General features: G+C 46.9%; 1 protein-coding gene across 1 annotated transcript in view; it reads left to right on the forward strand.

The window, feature by feature from the left end:
- Window positions 1-19,864: 19,864 nt before the first annotated feature.
- The window catches only part of fam184b (family with sequence similarity 184 member B), a gene marked incomplete at both ends in the record, with an annotated part of 47,993 nt that continues 45,506 nt past the window's right edge, over window positions 19,865-22,351 (forward strand). The window contains one exon of the mRNA XM_084318251.1: window positions 19,865-20,017. Coding sequence (XP_084174377.1) covers window positions 19,865-20,017 — 153 coding nt within the window. The remainder of the gene's footprint in view (window positions 20,018-22,351) is intronic.

Consider the following 22,351-nt stretch of genomic DNA (forward strand, 5'->3'; position numbering starts at 1 on the left):
TTCATTCACCACTGTTAACAGAACACAATTTAGGGCGACAATAATGTGGTCAAGAGGCATGGTTTCTATCTTGTGCCTGAACTGGCGTGGCTTCTTTTATTCACATGTAAGCAGCAGTAGTACAACTCTTCTCTCTCTGAGAGACATTGGGGGAGAGAACGAAAGGGGTGGATACCTTTCCTTTTATAGTTGCCATAAGGTAGAATACCTGGGTGGCTCCGCCTAGAGCGCCCTCCAGTGGGAACAGATATATATGCAACTAGGCAATCACTGGTGGAGACAATTGTATATGCAGGTAAACAGTTACTAATGTAAACAGTCATATGTACAGTTAGACAGTTACTAACAATCCTATACAGAGCCTCTGATCTCAACACTCCCACTTTTTAGCATACTGGCTGACTTCTTGGAAAAACATTTTAACAAAGGAAATAATATATATTTTTTTGATCCACTTTTTCTCCCATTTTCTATATTTTCTCCCATCCCAATTTCGTATCATCCAATTCAACCCTCCCCTGTCACGAACGCTGTTTCCTGCCTCCCACAAGCCGGCTGCAATGTGGACTAAGTCATACATAGCACAAGTCCCCTCCGGTACTTGAGGTAACAGCAGTCGCATCTTTTCACCTGCGCAGCTCGATCTCTCAGTGTCGAGGAGTAACGCGTGGGAGGCTCACGCTGCCCCCGACACTTCCTGATTCTACTGCGCAGGCGCACCAACCGACCTGTAGGAGTCGCTGTCCACAACGCCCGATCCCCACCCATCAGTTTCCCACCCCCTAATACGGCCAATGTGTATTAGTATGAACGACCAGCTAAACTGAAAGCAATGTGGATCGCTGGGCTCGAACAGGCAAGCCCAGCGTCTCCGTCATTTGTGGCGAGCGCCTTGCCCACTACGCCACGTAGCCGCCCAAAAGGAGATAATATATAAACCCAAAAACATCCATAGGGTATGACATTCAATATCTTCACATTAAACATGACCTTTACAAATCCCGTCAGTTTTAATTTGAAAACAGGCTCCCTCATAGTATCTATCTCTGTCGTCCGTTGGACAGTAAACCGGTGTCATTCTTTCTTATCTGATGGCATACCTGATGAGATGATATTATTTATGTTATGTTTACATCTTTATTGACACCTTAGGTTCCTAGTAATCACAATGGTCCCCTGGTTGTCCTTATAAACAACAGTCTCCATATATACACAATGTTCATCATATATATATACCACACTGTGGTATCCTGCAAAGCTTTCCATCAACGATAAAAAAGGACAGAGAGTCCATCTCTCCTCGCCTGAAGACGCCGAGGACTACATGGAGAACCCACTACGTGGAGGATAGGCTATATACAGTCTTTTTCTTTTTTTCTGATCACTTCGTTATGGCTTAAACACCAAACGGCGTCAAATAAATGTTGTAACCTTGATTTATAAATAGGTAAATATGTGACGCTGGATATCGTATTATTTTAATGGTTCGCTATATCTGGGCCGGCTAGATGAGTTTTATGAAAGTCATTGTGTGGGGCCTGAGGTTTTCCCCGTGTGGGTACACTTTCCTGTTGTTGACATATTGGAATATTCTGGAACTCTAACAACGTTCTGTGACATATTGAATGTTCTGGAACTTTAACAACACTCTGTGACTATACACACGGCTTAGATCACCTCCGGAGGAACAACAGTCTTCACAGCGGAACATCGCCCACCCCTGGCTTGGGGGACGAACTGCATATACGTATTTAAAACCTTCTTTTTATTATTTTGCAATAGCTCCACTACTTTTCCATTTTATTTCATCTAGGTGTTTAAACTTAGCAAAGTTCTTTTAGATTTAAGTAAATGTTCTCTACTCTTTGAGGTTTCTCTAATTTAGTCCAATACCTATCTTTTATTCTTCGGTGTGTTTTAACTTACACAAGTTCGTATAAGGTTTAAGTGAATATACTATGATATTTGAGACATATATATATATTTTTTTAAATTTTCATATCTCCTTTTTATTTAACGGGAGAGTGGCCAAGCCACTGTTGACATTCTACTAATGGTAGAATTGATAGTTTTAGATCCTATGGCAATTTGCATAGGAAAGTTAATTGCTCGTTTTGGGCAGACTGGTCGTGTACTTTAAAGGGAGGGAGGGAAATGGGAATAGGGGGAATAGGGGATTATATGTATGTGTTTTCTATATGTTTGTTATCATGCTCAAGCGCGGCTCTCAACAGGACCTCAATAGTTGGATATATATCTATTATGAATCGCTACTCCAGACGAATTACACACAGGAATACTGCAACATGTTTAGATTATGGCTAGTTTGAATATATTGATTTGGAATACTGGGGGTCTAAACATGCAACATAAACGCAAAAGCGTGCTTACATTGATGAAAAGCAAACAGGTTGATGTGGCTCTTTTAAGCGAAACGCATCTTTTATTGGCTGACAATGTAAAGCTGGCGGATAAAATATATCAAAACATAAGCTACTCATCTTTTGGAACTAGATCTTGTGGTGTAGCTATAGTCGTGAAACGAAAGTTGAATATTAAATTGTTGGACGTATGGTCTGATGCAGACGGCCGAGTAACCATTGCTAAGATAGACTACAGTAACAGGAAAATCGCTTTGGTAGCGGTTTATGCCCCTAATCTTTACGACGCTAACTTCTACGCTACACTCACTAGAGCAATGTTGGATCTCCCTAAGTATTCATTTATAACTGGTGCGGATTTGAATGCCATCTGGGATCCCTTGATTGATAAATCTAATCTCACTTCCAATGATCAGAAACAGGCCTCTAATGCATTACAGGCTTTGGCCAAGGATACAGGTGTAAATGATCTGTGGCGATTACTCAACCCAACGGCCCGAGAGTACTCTTTTTTCTCAGCAAGACACAAGACATTTTCTAGAATAGATTATGTTTTTGCTTCCCCTAGACTATTTGATAGCTTTGACGTGGATCACAGCTATTTACTCCTAAAGGGCTCATTTAGTAGAATGACATCCCGAGCCCCAAGATGGCGTTTTAACTCGACACTGTTGAAAAACACTGAATTCAATTTACAATTCAACGTTAAACTAAATAAATTCCTGCATATTAATGCGGGTTCGGTACAAGACCCCAGAATGTTATGGAGATCGGTAAAGGGTTTTATTAAGGAAAACACTACTGTCTTTGCCTCCAACCTCCGCAAGAAACGTCAATCCAAATTGGTAGAACTGGAAACGCTTCACTGGTCGTTGTTCTCCTCTTTACAATGCAACTACTCATGTCGATTGGAGTCTCAAATTAAAGTGTTAAAAAAAGAGATTAACTCCATTTTAAGACAACAATCTGAATTTCAAATACGCAGTACAAGACAACATTATTACTTTCATGGCTCTAAACCGAGTCACCTACTAGCTATGAAGATACGATCCAATGCACAATTTGCTGATATACCCGCTATTAAGGACCAACAGGGACTTGTTACAGACCCCAAGAAAATCAACAAGACTTTTAGTGCGTTTTACTCTAACCTGTACAAGTCAGAAGTGGTATTCGATCATAATAAACTGGATAAATTTCTTGATCAAATGAACCTACCTAAACTTTCAGAGGAAGACGCTAAACAGTTAGATGCACCTATTACACTAGAGGAACTTAGGGAGGCTATATCTGAATTGCAAAGTGGTAAGGCCCCTGGATGGGATGGTATCCCACCAGAACTGTACCTCTCATGTTGGGATGTAATTGGACCCCTATTACTTGACATGATTTTATACTCAATCAAAGAGGGGAACTTCTCCAGGGACGTTAATATGGCACTCATATCTGTCCTCCTTAAAAAAGACAAAGACCCCACCGAATGTGGTAGTTATAGACCCTTAAGCCTCCTCGGAACCGATATTAAGCTGTACGCTAAGGTACTAGCCATCAGACTTCAAAAGCATATGACATCTTTAGTTCATCCTGATCAGACAGGCTTCATAAGAGGCCGCCTGATCATGGATAATATTAGACGGTTACTGCATGTGATAGACGCCAGCAAGGAGGCTGTACCTCCTGTAGCTGTATTATCCTTGGATGCGATGAAGGCCTTTGATAGGTTGGAATGGTCTTATTTATGGGCAGTACTTAGAAGGATGGGGTTAGGAGATGGATTCATTAATATGATCAAAGTACTATACACAGATCCGTCGGCCATGATTATAACAGGGAAATTCACCTCCCCAAACTTCCCTGTGTCGCGTTCGTCCAGACAGGGTTGTCCTCTTAGTCCCAGACTGTTTGCTCTATCTCTAGAACCTTTGGCACAGTATATAAAACAATCCCAATCCATAGAGCCGATTTCAATTAAGGGCACACAGCATCATATCAGTTTATATGCGGACGATGTAATAATGTTCATGCAAAACCCTACCACCTCACTAACTCATCTTCTCAAGGTAATAGATGATTTTGGCAATCTATCGGGATTTAAGATAAACTGGCCAAAATCGGCCTTCCTTCCACTTAATGTGACTGCGAAGGCTACCTCACTCCCAGTAAATATACCAATGGTAGAACACTTTAGATGTCTTGGAGTTGAAATATTCCCCACTATATGCCAAACGGTGAAGTATAATTATACCGGATTCCTAGATAGGATCACAAACGACTCCGGCAGGTGGTCAAAACTAAAAAACTCAGTACAGGCCCGAGCATCAATAGTTAAGATGGATGTTTTACCTAGAATCAACTTTTTCAGCTCGATGTTGCCGTTACCCCCCCCCCCCCCCCCCCCCCTGTTGGTTATTGGCAAAAATTACACTCCACCGCATATACATTTATTTGGAACAACAAACCTCCATGAATTAAAAAGATCCACTGCACAGAGAAATAAAGCCGACGGGGGTTTAGCATTTCCAGACTTCAGCTACTATTTTAAAGCGTTCTCTTTAAGACCACTGATCACCTGGTTTAATTCTCAAGCATCTGTATCCTGGAGACCATTAGAGGAGAACATAGTGGCACCACATAGACTGCAGGATATAGTATACACCAACTTATCAATTAAGCAATGCAACTTGAAATTTGGCCCTCTTATTACACATGTGATCCGGATATGGTGTGACACACAGAACAAATTTACTAACCAACATAAATGGCATAGTCATTCTCCCCTATTTAATAACAATTCACTCCTTATTGCACAACAACATTGCTCCCTCCATAAACTGCAAATGGTCCAAAATTCAGCTGCCCGCCTCCTCACTAACACCCGGTCCCGCGAACACATCACTCCTGTCCTCCACTCCCTCCACTGGCTCCCGATCAAACACAGCATAAACTTTAAAACACTACTCCTCACCTTCAAAGCCCTCCACAGCCTGGCCCCCCCCTACCTGACTAATCTCCTTCTTCCCTACCGCCCCACCCGTTCCCTCCGGTCCTCCTCCACTGCCTCCCTCACTGTCCCGACAGCGTTTTCCTTAATGCCAAGCAAGCAGTGCAAAAATGCTTCCGCATTCGTCACCGCACGCCAGTGCGGTAAAGCGCCCTTCTTTTCAGACAAATGCTACCGTGCGTGCACCGGCGGCGGCGTGCTCGCTCAGGTGCGTGCGTGCGCCGGCGTGCTCGCGCGAGGTGCCCGCGCATGCGCATGAGATCCCGCCTTGGTTCGACACGAGCGGAGCTCAATATATATAAGTCACCGCCCCTTATTCAGTATCTAGAAATAGCTCAATTGGCAAGGCCACATGGCTGTGGATCCTATGGCTCGTTTGCTGGCGAGTTCGAATCCCATCGAAAATATTTTTTAACGTGATTTTTTTTTAACGTGTATTCTTTCGCCGGTTAAGGTTAGGCATGGTTAAGGTTAAGGTTAAGGTTAGGCATTGTTTCGGAGTTGGTTAAGGTTAGAACGGTTAAGTTTAGGCGCTGTTAAGGAGCTGGTTAAGGTTAGAGTTTGTCAAAGAGAATGGCAATATAATTTCTATGGTTAAGGTTAGGCATGGTTAAGGTTAAGGTTAAGGTTAGGCATTGTTTCGGAGTTGGTTAAGGTTAGAACGGTTAAGTTTAGGCGCTGTTAAGGAGCTGGTTAAGGTTAGAGTTTGTCAAAGAGAATGGCAATAGACAGCCTATTTCCGCGCGACCTGGGCGCTGGGCGGCGGAAAATGAAAGGCGCATTACTGCACGCCACTACGGTAAATTTTTGCACTGCTTGCTTGGCATAAAGCTACACGCGTCCCGACATCCAAGCTTAAAAACTTTGGAGATCGGGCTTTCTCTCGTACTGCACCCCGACTCTGGAACTCCCTCCCCCAGTCCATCAGAGACTCCCCTACACTCTCCACCTTCAAAGCTCGCCTCAAAACCCACCTGTTCTCCCTTGCCTTCAACCCCCCCACCCATAACCCCCCCCCCTCCAACCTGATTGATGTCTGTCTCCAGTATTTTTTTTTGTGCTATCATGCTGTCTTCCCTGTTCCCCCCATGGTCTCATGTTCCTTTTGTTTTTGTTTCTTTGTTGTTTTTTTGTTTTTGTTTCTTTGCTTTTGTTTCTTTGTTTGTACTCTTGCTCCCAACTATTGTCAGCGACTTCGGGTTATTGAGAAGCGTTATATAAATTAAATTAATTATTATTATTATTATTAACAACCTATCAGATTTACCAAATGGGAAAAGAAGGGCATACATACATTGGGGGATGTCTTCAACGACCGGGGTTTTTGCAGCTATAAAGATATATCTAACTAATTTAACCTCACCAACTCCACTTAATATTTCTATCTACAATTAAGAGCAGCTTTAAGGGCTCATGGAGTCCCATTAAAGGTGCCACTTGAGCACCACAGATATCACAAATTCCTTTATGAAAAGGAGACATCGAGAGGCTTCGTCTCTGACTTTTATCGTCACTTACTTACGTCCTCATATGATGTCCTTCCTCTAGACTTAGTCTGGAGGAAGGATATACCAAACTTGGAAGTAGATTTTGATTGGGATGAAGTTTGGGCAAACGTACGGCTGTCATCACGCAACCCGGATCATCAACAGATTAATCTTAATTTTATTCATAGGACTTACTTAACTCCTAGACGTTTGCACCTAATGGGGCTCAAACAAGACCCTCGATGCTCCTTATGTTTAAACGGTGATATTGGTACATTTATGCATATGTATTGGGAATGCCCTCCTGTTAAGATATTCTGGGAAGAAGTAACCACGCAATTATCAGAATTTCTATTTCTGACCATACCTGTACTGCCTTCTGTATTGTTGTTGAATGATGTTTCTCAGTTAGCAGCCTCTATACAGGTAAAGAGACAAATTTTGTCCGGTCTTACGGCTGCTAAAAAGCTGATAGCATCACGCTGGATTCAACCGGATAAAATGTGCCGGAAGGTATGGGTTCTTACCTATCTCGATGTGATTTATCTACCGCACGAATTTTAGGTGTTAATGAAGCCAGCATAGCAACCTGGTTAGATGTGGTGGAGAGGATAAAGGATAGCATATGAATTTGTAATTCCTGGTGTTAAACGGAATAATGGATGGATTGTCCAAGAGGGGGTCCTGAGGGGGGGGGGAGAGCAAGCAAGAGCATATGTATTGTATTGTATTTATTATGTGTATATCTTTTAATCTACATTTATTTTGATTTAAGTACTGGACTGTCATTATTGTTATTATTATGTCGGTCATAGTCCTGTGATTTATTGTGGATTTCTACTGTTAATGTATTGTGTGTCTAGTTTTATGTTAAAAAAGGGTAAATAAAAAACATTTGTTAAAAAAAAAACAATGTTCATCATTTTAAACGGTTTTGACAGAACGCCCATTCTTCAAAAACACCATATTTGGTATAGAGGATATATTTCAATTACCTACTGCATCTTGAACAATACATTCATAACCTTATTTTCATCACTTCGAGCAGTTGCTCTAGAATCTAGATAAACACATTTTTCATTGTCATAGCTAGAAACATATTGTGAGGTTTCGCCTGTTCCCTGGACCTTTCATTCCCTGTCTCCTCACCTCACCAGCCCCCACCTTTGGACTTTCCCTGTCTACTCTCCTCGACAGCCCCCACCCTTGGACTACCTTTCACAGCTGTCATTAGTTTATGATTAGCGCCCCAGAGGGCTTTAAATACCTGGACCTGCCCTCCAGTCCTGGTCGGGTCGTTCTGTATGCTGGTTCGGTGTTCTGGACTCTGTATCTTTATCTGTGTTCAGTGTTCATGGAGTCCTGGACGTTACCATCACCTGCCGCGTCTCCGGCGTGAGACGACGTGCCAGCCATCACCACCTGTCGCCGTTTGCCTGGAGTGGGACACCGTCTGCGCTCTCTAATCCTCTACGGGAGGTTTTCTAGTGTTCCCACTCCAGACGTCAAGCCGGCGCGCATCGCTTCCTATTCCACGGGAGGATGCGTCTCTTCGCCCCGGTCCCCTGGGACCCCGGTGTTCTGCGCTGCCAGTCTGCAGCATCCGAGGGGGGATCTCCGTGCCAGGCCTGGAGTGGTGTTCCCACTCCAGACGTCAAGCCGGCGCGCTCCCACTCCAGACGTCAAGCCGGCGCGCATCGCTTCCTATTCCACGGGAGGATGCGTCTCTTCGCCCCGGTCCCCTGGGACCCCGGTGTTCTGCGCTGCCCGTCTGCAGCATCCGAGGGGGGATCTCCGTGCCAGGCCGGGAGTGGTGTTCCCACTCCAGACGTCAAGCCGGCGCGCTCCCACTCCAGACGTCAAGCCGGCACGCTCCCACTCCGACGTCAAGCCGGCGCGCATCGCTTCCTAGTTCCACGGGAGGATGCGTCTCTTCGCCCCGGTCCTCTGGGACCCCGGTGTTCTGCGCTGCCCGTCTGCAGCTTCCGAGGGGTATCTCCGTGCCAGGCTTCCGCCGTCGGAACCCTGCCATCCCTGTAAGCAGCTCTGGCCCTCGCCCTGTTCAAGGCCTTAACCCTGTTCTCTGTCCCTGTCTCCAGCCCGCCTCCCCGGGCCTCTGTCCCTGTTCCCCCTCTCCAGTGCCCCTGTTCCTGCCCTGACTTTTTGCCCTGGCCCTGTCCCTTAGCCTTAGCCCCTTAGCCTGCTCGCCTCTTAAAGGCACAGTGCCACATTTTTCCCTATTTCTTTGTTTCCAGTGTTTTGTGTTCTCCCTTAAAGGGACAGTGCCGTTTTTTGTTATGTATTGAATAAATGCCCTGTTTTGGCTTACTCTCATACCTGTCTTGTGTTGTGCGATTGGGGTCGGTTACAAACCATAACACATATACTCAGCTTCACAGGCTGATAGTATCCCTGTAGGCTCTAAGCCCTTAAACCTTTGTTGTCTTTTCTGAAAACACTGCTGTCCGTCTGCAGCACCTCTGGGATAACGAAAAACATATTTTTGACGTAGTTCAATGATGCTCTGTGGGGTCAACAAACATACTATGGCACTCTTACTCACTACAGAACATAGGTCAGGGCGAGTACAGGTTGTCCAACAGAATGAAGCTACCCAGAATTTATCTATACATGTCTTACTTCAGTCAAAACATCTCAGGACCTTTTCCCACATATCTCTTCTGGGATAATTCTACACAGTTGACAGACTGTTCGAAGTCCATACCTATAAAATGGTTTAACCTGCCTAGGTCTTTCTTTTGTGGTCTGGAGCGATGATCAAAACCTCCACTTCTGTATTTTAAACATAGATCCTCTTTTGTATTTAAACATTGAATCACCTCTGTACTTTATCATTGTAAACCACCCACCTTTGTACTTAAACATGGGGTTAAACATAAGATCCATTTCAGTATTTTAAACCTGGTAACTCATCCACCTCTGTACTTAAACATGGGACCAAACATATGGCTCAATTCTTCAGCATTCAATAAATTTTCTATGAACCATACTTTGTATTTATCGTGGTCTTCAATACCCTCCTGGGTTGAATACCCCATCTCCCTCCCACTGACTGCCTGCCCTCTAGTAACTTGGTTGAATACATCCATTTTCCCTCCCACTGTATGTTTGCCCTCTTCGGGGGACATTGTGGCCTCTTTAAAGGTCGGGTTTACCCCACTGACTACCCTGTAGTAGTACTCAACGGGGGTAGGTGTATTGTCCTCCTCGTCACTCCCTTTCCTGGCATAGCCTGTCAGACATTCTGGGGGTCTGTGTTCCCTTGGGGGATACCTCCCACTGCTTGAGGCACTTGACGTCACCCTCGGGTGCTCCTCGTCATCGCCCTCTGGGGGTTGCTGGCTGTCTGTCTGCACAACTGTACTAAGTACATTGGGGTGGTGTTACGATTAGACATGATGGTGGTGGACAGAGTAAAACCCAAGCGCAGACCAGCAGAGGATAGACAGGAGGCAGGTGTTGAATCTTGAAATATGAGCACTGCTCCTTTAATGTAGGTACGAGTGACTCAAAAACAAAGAGAGAGGGCAAGTCTCCAAACGTGCTAAATGCCCTACAAATCATAAACACAATTAATAATAATATCCTCTGTGACAAGGAGCGATAAAGACTTCCACAAAACAAGTTATGCTACTTACAAAAGTGTTCAGCGAACAGCTGACAAACACACAAGCAAAACACGACTGGAACCAGGGAACACAGAGTAATGACGCGACAGGGAAGACAGGAAGTAACAGGCATATATACAGACACTGATTGACACAGGGGGGGTAATTAGGTGATTAGACTCAGCTGGGGAAACAGAGTGACACACAACATTACCAAGTTGAAATATAAATACACACAAACACAACACTGACCAGATCACAAAACCAACACAGATAGGGACATTTAGACCAGGGAGTGTAACATCACAGATAAGACAGACATCAAATGTACAGACAACAGATTGATAAGGACCACATGAAACACATTAATAAATAAACACAAGAGCTGCGCCACCTGAATTAGTCCACCGGCTGGCGCAGCAACCGGGGGGGCGTTACAGTACCCCCCCCTCAATGGACGACTACCAGGCGGACAACCAGGCCACCCAGGAACAGGCAGGGTAGGAGGGTGGGATGCAGCACCGACGAAGAAGGGCTGGGGGAAGGGGGGTCGAGAAAAAGAAAAAACTGTGGGAATAGGGCCGGGGGGAGGGGGTCGACGAAAGGAGCGAGGAGGATTGGAGCAGGGGGGGGGTGAAGAAGATAACCCAGGAGTAGGACCTGGGACTGGAATCCCCTCAGCAGCAGGACCCTGCACCGGACCCCGAACAGGAGGCTCCGCGGCGGCAGGGTGATTGGAACAGGGGAGGGGGGGGGGTGGAGAAGATAACCCAGGGGTAGGACCTGGGACTGGGATCTTCTCTGCAGTGGGATCCTGCATAGGACCCCGAACTGGAGGCTCCACAGCGGCAGGACCCGGCGGAGGACTGCGGTCCGGAGGCTCCTCGGCGGCGAGACCCGTCGTAGGACCTGATGTAGGACCCCCGACTGGGGTCCTTCCGGCCGTGTGATCTGGCGTCGCTCTCCGGGCAGACAACACGCCGGTGACGTGGGACCTGAGGTAGTCCCAGAGCGAGGGATCACTTTCAGGAACCTCCTCTGGAGGAAGAGACCCTGACCAGGGCGGTGAAGGGGACCTGTAGTCTCTGGAACCCCTTCTCCCTCTGGGGCTGTGGCGTCGGGATCCGCGTCCCTTCCCGGACGTTCCCCTGCGGACCAGGCGACTTCCCTCCCAAGGGTTTGGAGCCGAAGTGGCAGCGGGAATGGCACCCATGGTCGAGGCACCCAGAACCATCAGCGCAGCTGGGTTGGCAGCTCCGTCTCTCCTCTTATCTGCTGGGTTGTGGTTTGGTCGCGTCATTCTGTTACGATTAGACATGACGGTGGTGGACAGAGTAAAACCCAAGCGCAGACCAGCAGAGGATAGACAGGAGGCAGGTGTTGAATCTTGAAATATGAGCACTGCTCCTTTAATGTAGGTACGAGTGACTCAAAAACAAAGAGAGAGGGCAAGTCTCCAAACGTGCTAAATGCCCTACAAATCATAAACACAATTAATAATAATATCCTCTGTGACAAGGAGCGATAAAGACTTCCACAAAACAAGTTATGCTACTTACAAAAGTGTTCAGCGAACAGCTGACAAACACACAAGCAAAACACGACTGGAACCAGGGAACACAGAGTAATGACGCGACAGGGAAGACAGGAAGTAACAGGCATATAATTTTATACAGACACTGATTGACACAGGGGGGGTAATTAGGTGATTAGACTCAGCTGGGGAAACAGAGTGACACACAACATTACCAAGTTGAAATATAAATACACACAAACACAACACTGACCAGATCACAAAACCAACACAGATAGGGAAGACATTTAGACCAGGGAGTGTAACATCACAGATAAGACAGACATCAAATGTACAGACAACAGACAACGGGTGTCCCCCAGGGCTCGGTTTTAGGACCCCTTCTCTTCTCCCTCTACACTAAATCACTGGGTAACATTATCACGTCTCATGGCTTCTCCTACCACTGTTATGCCGACGATACTCAACTCTTCCTCTCCTTCCCTCCCTCAGATATCCACGTCTCTGAGCGGATCTCGGCCTGTCTGTCCGACATCTCCGCCTGGATGACGACCAACCACCTCAAACTGAACCTAAGCAAAACAGAATTGCTCCACCTGCCGGCCAAATCCTCCCCCCTGACCGACCTTTCCATCACAGTCGAGAATGCAGCTGTGACCGCGTCCCCGACCGCCAAGAACCTTGTTGTTGTCCTCGACGACCAGTTGAACTTCTCTGCTCACATCGCAGCGACAACCAGAACCTGCCGATTCCTCCTGAGCAACGTCAGAAGGATCCGCCCCTTCCTGACAAAAGAAGCCACCCAACTCCTCGTCCAATCAACAGTCATCTCCCGCCTCGACTACTGCAACGCACTGCTCGCTGGCCTCCCGGCCACTGCCACTAAGCCTCTTCAACTCATTCAGAACGCAGCGGCCCGCCTGATCTCAAACCTACCGAAGTCGGCCCATGTCACCCCACTTCTTAGGGACCTGCACTGGCTCCCCATTGCTGCACGAATCCGCTTCAAGGCCCTCGACCTAGCATACCGTGCGGCAAAGGGAACTGCTCCCGCCTACCTCCGGTCAATGGTATCTAACTACACACCCTCAAGACCCCTACGCTCTGCATCTTCTGGCCGCCTCAGACCTACTCCTATCCAAGCTCCGGGAGGGTCATCAAAGAGAAGTCGCCTATTCTCAGTCCTTGCCCCACAATGGTGGAATGAACTACCCACCCCAGTTAGGACAGCCGAAACACGTCCAATCTTTCGCCGTCAACTAAAGACGCACTTCTTCAACCATTATCTGAATAAAAAATAATAATAATAATCTAACCCTAACTAACCATACTGTCATGCACTTGTCCTAATAAACTAACCTACACTGTAGCACTCAACACTTTGATGAACATTGTTACTCAGCTGATAGAGTTGTGCCCTTCCTGATGGCTTGTCGTACAGAACTTGTAAGTCGCTTTGGATAAAAGCGTCAGCTAAATGACTAAATGTAAATGTAAATGATAAGGACCACATGAAACACATTAATAAATAAACACAAGAGCTGCGCCACCTGAATTAGTCCACCGGCTGGCGCAGCAACCGGGGGGGCGTTACAGGGTGGTGTGTTTCTATTTCTACACACCTTGCTCTGGAGTCCAACTCTGGCTCCTCTGTCTGTGTCTCGCTCTCACAGGTTGCCTTCGTGACAAACTTGATAGCATGTGTTTCTGCACTATCCCTTTACTGGGATGATAAACTAGGAGAGCAGGACTTCCTCTGTCGTGTCCTACGACAAATCCTTTTACATCCTTGGACTTGAGTTTTCCCCTGTCCTGCAGGTGCGCATAACACACTGATCCAAATCAGTGCATTCTGGCTAGATTACACTTCTTTCCTGTCAGCGCTGTTACAGGCTCTTAGGTAGGTTACTATCTGCTAGCTTACACCTAGCCATTTCGAAAAGGGTGTGCCATTCCCTCTCTGCCGCCCTGCTCTGTTGTGGGGGATATGGAAGTGACGTCTCGTATTTTTCTTATACCTTCCCAATAGTGATTGGAACTCTCTATTTTGCAAACTCGGTTTCGTGGTCGGATCTCAAACATCTTACTGTACCATAAGGGGCTACGTCTGCCAGGAATTTTATGTGGCCTGGAGTGTGTTACTCTTTTCTTTGATAAAGTAAACAAACACTGCCCCTGTACACACGTCTGTAAAAGACTGTACATATCTAAAACCTCCTATGGACTCGTTGCTTACTGGGCCTGCTAGGTCCATGTCAACTAGTGCAAGTGATACCCTTACTCTGTCTGTGGGCGTATCGCGCGCTCTGGTTGTGTTTCTTCATGCACACTCTGTCTGTGTGCCCCGTGGATTTGCAGAAGCTACACCAGACAGTCTTTGTGCATTCGCTTCTCCGATGGCCTTTATCTCCGCATCGCCAACACGCCAGGTCCGTCGTGGTCCTGGTTCTTTCTCTTGGCGTCACTCAAGCCTTTAGCACCCTCTCCCCCTCCTCCGCGGCGGCTGGGTGGGTGTCTTCTGAGGCCTCGAAGTTCCTTAACTCAGCCTTGAACCGTCCCAACGTCATGTCCGTTGAACCGTGTGTTACCAGGAGTGTGAACGGCCTGTACAGCTCCGGTAGTCCTCTCATTATCATCGCCACCATTATCCCGTCGCTCGGTGCTTCTCCGGCACTCCTCAGGCCCGTTAGTGCTATGTAGAGGGCCACGACTCTGGGTCTTCCTCGCCCGATGAAATTCTCTCTCAGTCCCGCCAGGCTTTCTCGCCCTCTTTCTTTAGCGTCGCGGAATACCAGCCCCAGGCTGGTGTCGTCGAGCATCGGCGACAACCCACAGCACGCGCCTGCGTCCCGCTGGTCATCCAGGGCTTGCCCCTCCGCCGTCAGCTCTCCTGTGGGGGTCGCCAGGACCGTCTTCTTCAGCCCTGCCCTGTGCATGCAGCACAGCATGCGCTCTCCCCAGAGCTCGTAGTTCTCTGCTTTCCCGTTGAATGTCGGCCACTTGTCTCTTCTCCTGTTTTCCATCCTCTTCGTTAATGGTATGCTTAGTGTAGCAGGGTGGATTATCCCTGCTTCGTGGGAACTGTGGTGCACGGTCACTAGGTAGCGAGACACAGTAGCACTCTGGCCAGCTGCACCTCCGTCTTTAAGGGTCCGGAGCGTCAACTGGAGGCTGGCAGTGGGAGTGTATGAGGCCCAGGATTTACAAACCTGGTCCGGTACTCTGGTCTTCCTCCCTCTCTCTTGGGCAGTCAGCAGTACTCCCCAACACACCCTCACCCTCCACAATTGTCTCCTTAGCCCCCCCCCACACCTAATGACTGGATGGTAAAGAAATAACTTGGTTCCCCCCGCAAGCAGTACCCTCCCTCAGTAACACCAGAAACCTTACTGTGGGAAATGGAAGGTTGAATAGGAAGGGGTTAATAATGGATATATTACCCGCATCAACGGGGTAGGGTTAGGCTCAATAAAAGACACACACACAGTGCTCCCATTCTGGATGAGTGTTATTGTAACGTGGCCTAGTTACAACAATGCTACGTCTGGTGATTATTGCACCATGGGTATCAACACAAGGATTACACTGGCATAAATCAATTATATAATTACACCCAGGCACCAAGTGCTCTCACGGTACCCAGACTAAGTGCTGCCCACGTCTGGGCTGAACACAGTATCTACCTTCTCTAAGGGATTACATATACTGCTCCAGGTCGGTAAAATGGGAAAGGAAGGGGGAACATAGGGGAGGAAAATAGAAGGATTCACTGAACGGGAAATATTATGAAACACACACCTTATCACGCTCAAAGAAAAGGAATGAAACAAAAGAGTGAGCCCACAAAATACCAGTAAAGTCCTATCTTAATGCCGGCATATATTGTTCGGGGTACCCCTATGGAATGGTAGTAGCAACGTTACTTTCGCCCGCAGGCTGCACCACACTGTGTATTGTATAAGGAATCGGGAGCATCAATGCTCATTTGTACTCATCCGAAATGGCCACCTCGCCACTCCACTGTTGTCCGGGAGGCAAGATGGCGTCGAACGCTCTCGGCGAGGATGTTAGCAGGCGGAGCTGGGCAGAGAGGCAGCGCCGGCTGAGAGCGTGTGCTGAGCGATGACGACCCCTGCTGGATGGGAGGAACTCCCGTAAGCCGCAGGCAGCCTGGTGCAGGTCTGAGTGAAGTCCGCCGGAGCAGGCTGAATGCAGGCAGCCGGGTGCAGGTCTGGTCGAAGTCAGCCGGAGCAGAATGGTTGTTGGCCCACGCTCGTCCTGGTGCGCGCACTCTATACCGCACACAGTAACTACTATAACTCGGTGGTTAAGGACTTGAATACTCGGTTAACCGCACGTTACTTATACCGCACACAGTAACTATCATAACCCGATTGCTAGTGCCTGACTCCGCACTAATTGTTCATATACTATCGCTGGTACTTCTAGGACATCGTGTCCACTAGCCAGTACTTGTTATCACCCGTTGCTATCTCACGGGGCCCTCTGGCATAACGTCAGCAACAGGGCTCTCCAGAGCCCCCGTTAGCTGCGACTACTCGTTGTCCAAGTTCACTGCAGAAGAGAACGGCTTCCGCTTGTCTCCTCCATATATCACCTCCCAACTCTCTCCGCCACTCTCTGCCTGCTACCGCCCCCTGCTGGTCCCGCCTGCCAGTCACAAGGGGAGACGCATTGTAGAATATGATCCAGTACTGTCATTTATAATCCGTATTCCAGTGCTCTTATGAAGGGGACGCTTGTGTCATTGTTCGTGTGAGTATCAATGAAACTAGTTAGAATGTCTTTGCGTACAAAAGGGATATAAAACACCAGTCAGCAGTCCTGAATAATATACAATATTTTCAGACTGCTACATTAGCTTTTGCTCTCGTTGGCCTAGCGACTAGCCACGCGGTGCTCCCGGTGCTATCCTAGCCTATAACTTCAGCTAAGCTTGCTACAGTACCTCCACTATTTCGCCCCGGCGTTATCTGGGCCCATAACCTGTTAACAGAACTCAACTTAGGGCGACAATAATGTGGTCAAGAGGCATGGTTTCTATCTTGTGCCTGAACTGGCGTGGCTTCTTTTATTGACATGTAAGCAGCAGTAGTACAACTCTTCTCTCTCTGAGAGACATTGGGGGAGAGAACGAAAGGGGTGGATACCAGTGGTGGCTGGCCACTAGGGGCGCTGGGGCGCCGCCCCCCCTGGTAAAGAGAGCAGGAGAAGAAGAAAATGTTTTATTTTTATTTTAGACCCTTAAAAATTAAATAAACATGTTTAAAATGAATAATATTTACTCATTTTAAGTATGTTTGTGTTTCCAATGCACAATATAACGTTAATATATCAAATATAAATCATTGTTTTGTGATTCACATGACGTCACTGTCTGATATGAGAGTAGACTACCCGAGGCTGGGCGAGACGTATCGCACACACAGTGGGCGTGCACTGGTTTCATCGCTGTATCATCGCAGCCAATTAAATAGGTCTAGAAAATACATTTCGCCTATCAGTGCGTTCAAATATGATGTAATATGATGGAATCGGAGCGCGTTTTCTAGCACACCAAGCAAGCAGGGCCCTTCCGGATGATCGGATCCTTTCGGCAGTCCGGATATTTTGCTACCTTGGCTGGTAGCTGGATGCAGCTAACGACGGTATGGACTGTTTAAACGTTACTGGTAGGGATGTCCGATATTATCGGCCGACCGATATTATCGGCCGATATCGGCAGTAAAATGTGATATCGGAAAATATCGGTATCGAAAAAAAAAAAAAAAAAAAAAAAATTAACATTTATTTAACCTTTATTTACCCAGGCAAGCAAGTAAGAACCAATTCTTATTTTATTTATTGTCAAAAGTATGCATGTTGGTTTAATTCAACAACAAGAGATATGTAATGTTAATTTTTACTTTTTTAATTATCATATTTTGCACAGATAATGCTTACATTTAGAAAGCCTTTTGAATGCATCCAGTGAAATTATTAATTACCTGAAATTATTCAGTTTTTTTGGGGGGAAACCCTGCATATATCGGTATCGGTTGATATCGGTATCGGTATCGGTATCGGTATCGAAATTAAGAGTTGGACAATATCGGAATATCGGTATCGGTAAAAAAGCCAATATCGAGCATCCCTAGTTACTGGAGTTTCTTTTTGAGTGGATTTAAAATAACTGGATTATGGCTTGTTGTGGACTGGACAGCTGAATATCTCGCCCCATTCAACTCTTGTGATGGTAAGTAAGTCCTGTAACGATAGCTTGGATGTGTGTGTCTGTGTGAGAGAGAGAGATAGAGGGGGATACTAACTAATTAATTTCGCCGCAGGGGGCATAATCACCCGGACAATATAATGGTAACTTGTTTAAAATGACAAGATATACATCTGTGATTATTATTGGACGGATCTGAATGAGAGAGAGAGAGAGAGAGAGAGAGAGAGAGAGAGAGAGAGAGAGGGACCTGGGTGTGCGTGTTTGTGTAGGGCTATTGGAAACGTGGCTGCATTGACTGACTGTGATCATATATTGATTGATGGCAATGGTGATAGTTTGACTCTACCTACTTAAATATTCGCCAATGCGTGGCTCGGTACATGTTTGCAAAATGTTTGGTATAGCGCCCCCCCCTGGAGAAGAATTCACCAGCCGCCACTGGTGGATACCTTTCCTTTTATAGTTGCCATAAGGTAGAATACCTGGGTTGCTCCGCCTAGAGCGCCCTCCAGTGGGAACAGATATATATGCAACTAGGCAATCACTGGTGGAGACAATTGTATATGCAGGTAAACAGTTACTAATGTAAACAGTCATATGTACAGTTAGACAGTTACTAACAATCCTATACAGAGCCTCTGATCTCAACAACCACCATCATGTGCTAATGACAAGCCATCATAGATATTAGATAGATAGATAGTAGATGGATGGATGGATGGATGGATGGATGGATGGATGGATGGATGGATGGATGGATGGATGGATGGATGGATGGATGGATGGATGGATGGATGGATGGATGGATGGATGGATGGATGGATGGATGGATGGATGGATAGATAGATAGATAGATAGATAGATAGATAGATAGATAGATAGATAGATAGATAGATAGATAGATAGATAGATAGATAGATAGATAGATAGATAGATATACGCTTGACTTCTCCATATCTCTTCTCATAATCAGCCCTAACACGACTCACTTTGTTATAGCCCATGACGCATCATCGTGTGTGTTTTCTCGTCCCTATATATCTGATTGATTGGATTGAATGGAACGAGACCGCACGATACCCCCCAGTGGCGATACGGCCATTGATACAGCAGCCAGCAGCACCGGTAGGGGCGGGGCAGCACTGCAGCAGTGCGCGGCTCGGGCTGTCTCCGTCTCTCTCCGGTAATGTTCCATATATACGAACGCCCTCTCCACCCCTGCCGCGAGACAGGTGGTTGGAACATGCCTTCATCCTCGAGCACTCCCCGTTAGAATTTAAAAAAAAATCGGACAGTAGAGATGGATCGGTCGGCGCGAGCGCGTCCCCGATGGACTTGCAGCCTGTGACCTCCGCGATCACCGGGCGGACCGCGGGGGGCGGGGGGGGGGGGGGGGGCAAACGGAGCGCACGAGGAGAGCCCCGCCGATCTAATGCCGAATGCACTGCGATTCTCGGGAGGGTCTTAACCGGTGGTCTTAAAACCGACAGAGGAATCATGCGATGCATGAATAAAAGTTGAAGACATTTCGTGGGGATTTTTCCAGCTGAGCGGTAGGATTATTCGGACTATCTGGGAAGTTCCCTTGGGGGTTATTATGGCTTCGGGCGCCGGTAAGGCTGCGCAGCCCCCCGGGCCGGGCAGCTCCGCCGTGAACGGGACTGCGGCAGAGTTCGCGAACATCGAGCAGGAGCTGTACGACTACCAGATGCACAGCAAGATGTGCAAGAAGATAGCACAGCTCACCAAGGTAAGACCGGGCCGTGACCGTGACACCGAGGAGGGAGGCGGGCGCCATGCACGGGACCTGTCACTTGGACTATTCACTCTCTCAATCTGTCACTGTGTCAGCCAGACAGATTGATGGTCATCTTTGGCCACTGGCCTTCAATCAAGCGCTCAAATAATTCCTTTATGGTATGGTATCTGATGGTCAATTGTATATCTTTGTAACTATATGCACAACGTATTGCTGGTCTGGAAAAAACAGGCATCCTCGATCCCTTGTCTCTTGGTTGAGGTTCGCGCTTCTCCAAATGGAAACTTAGCTGTGTGCTCCTCTCTTCTTCGTGTCTGGCTCTCTGTCAGAGTGAGCGTTTACTGATCTGACACCACCGCCCGTGTTCCCCCTAGAATGTGATTTGACTTATTATGGAGGCTGATCAGTGATCAGCTGCAGGCGGCAGGGAAAAAAACACATTCATTCAATCACTACCACATTCTCTCTGCATGCATGCACGCACTAGCTTGCAAAAAAAAATTAAAAATGCTCTCCACACATATCGTGCAGCCAGCCAGCCAGGTACAGCTGCTTGACAACAGCAAGAGGCTACCATCTCCCTGTAGCTGTGAGGGGATTCTCCCCCTCTCTACAATACTGCTTACAGAGGCAGGGCATGACCCGTGGCAGTGAACAGGGGACTGACAATTACTGATGACTGTGCAGATACTGCCTCTCATCTCATCCTCCCATACATGTTTGTGTGTGTGTGTATGTGTGTGTGTGGTGGGTGGATGGGTGCTATGGGTGTCCTTGCATCCATCCATGTATGTGCTTTGAATGTATACACAATTCACCTGCTTAAAAGGGTCTTTGAAGTTCCTTTTTCTTTCCCTCCCTTTCTCACGCAACACAAACACGCACAGGCACGCGCACTTATGCATATACAGACAGACACACAGGATGACACAGTGAGAGGTCAGCATTGTGTCCGTGCCTGTTAAGGACGACATTGAATTTGCCAGGCCAGCCCTTCTCTCTCTCTCTCTCTCTCTCTCTCTCTCTCTCTCTCTCTCTCTCTCTCTCTCTCTCTCTCTCTCTCTCTCTCTCTCTCTCTCTCTCTCTCTCTCTCTCTCTCCAGAAGCCAGGAGAGATGTTTCTCCCCCACTAAACCTTATCCAAACTCTGTCAGCGCGGCTCAGCGCTTTGATGACCACAGTAAATAACATTGACACCCACAGCCCTGATGAAATATAAGAATCATCGGCTCTGATATTCTGTGTAAGCGTTTTCACCCAGCCTGTCTCTGCGGGGCAATGTGACCCATGGTTTATGAGGGGGTGTTTTGAGGTGGGGTGTCGAGTATAGGAGTGTGGAAATGGGTCAGTGGGGGTAACATTATATACTTAATAACCCCCCCTAGGCACCCCTCCCCTCTCCCCCCGCCCCCCCCCCCCCCACACCCAACACACAAACACACTCACACATTGAGGACTGACTGCACTGACCCTAGCACCTTCCCCTGAACTTAATTCTACCTCTAACCAAAACTAAAAGTCCTAACCTTAACCTAACCCCAGTTTACAATTACGATTTACAATTTAGGCATTTAGCTGACGCTTTAATCCAAAGCAATTTACAGATTGTGAACAACATGTCACCAGGAGGGGTACATCTCTGGCAGCTAAGGGATAGTAGCATTGTTCATCAAATAGTATCGAGCTTGAGTGTTACTACACTGTGAGTGCATAGTAGTATAGACATATTATCAAGATAGGTAGTAGTATAACAATAGTAGCATAGTATTAGGGTATATAGTAAAAATACAGTATAGAGGGTTAGTTTTTTTTGTGTGGATAAATTACAGATATTGTTTGAAGAGGTGTGTTTTTAGTCAACGGCTGGGTTTCGGCTGTCCTGACTGTGGTGGGGAGTTCGTTCCACCATTGTGGAGTGAGGACTGAGAATAGCCTGCTTAGTTTTGATGACTCCCTAGGACCTGGGATAGGAGTGGGTCTGAGAATCGGCCAATTCTACCCCTAACTGAAACTAAAAACCCTAACCTTAAAGGAAAACTCGAACATTTTGGGAAATTCGCTTATTTGGCATCTACCCTGGAGTTAGACAAGAAGATACATACCCTTTTTCTTCTCTGTGCATGCAGTAGGAGTAGGAAGACACGCACCGTTAGCCTAGCTTAGCGTCAGTCACTGGAAGTAGGTTCCTCCATTAGCCTAGTTCCCAACATCTTCCTACTCCTACTGCATGCACAGAGAAGAAAAAGGTATGTATCTTCTTGTCTAACTCCAGGGTAGATGGCAAATAAGCTAATTTCCCAAAATGTTCGAGTTTTCCTTTAACCTA

Source organism: Notolepis coatsorum (assembly GCF_963971535.1).
Source record: "Notolepis coatsorum genome assembly, chromosome: 7".
Classification (NCBI taxonomy): domain Eukaryota; kingdom Metazoa; phylum Chordata; class Actinopteri; order Aulopiformes; family Paralepididae; genus Notolepis; species Notolepis coatsorum.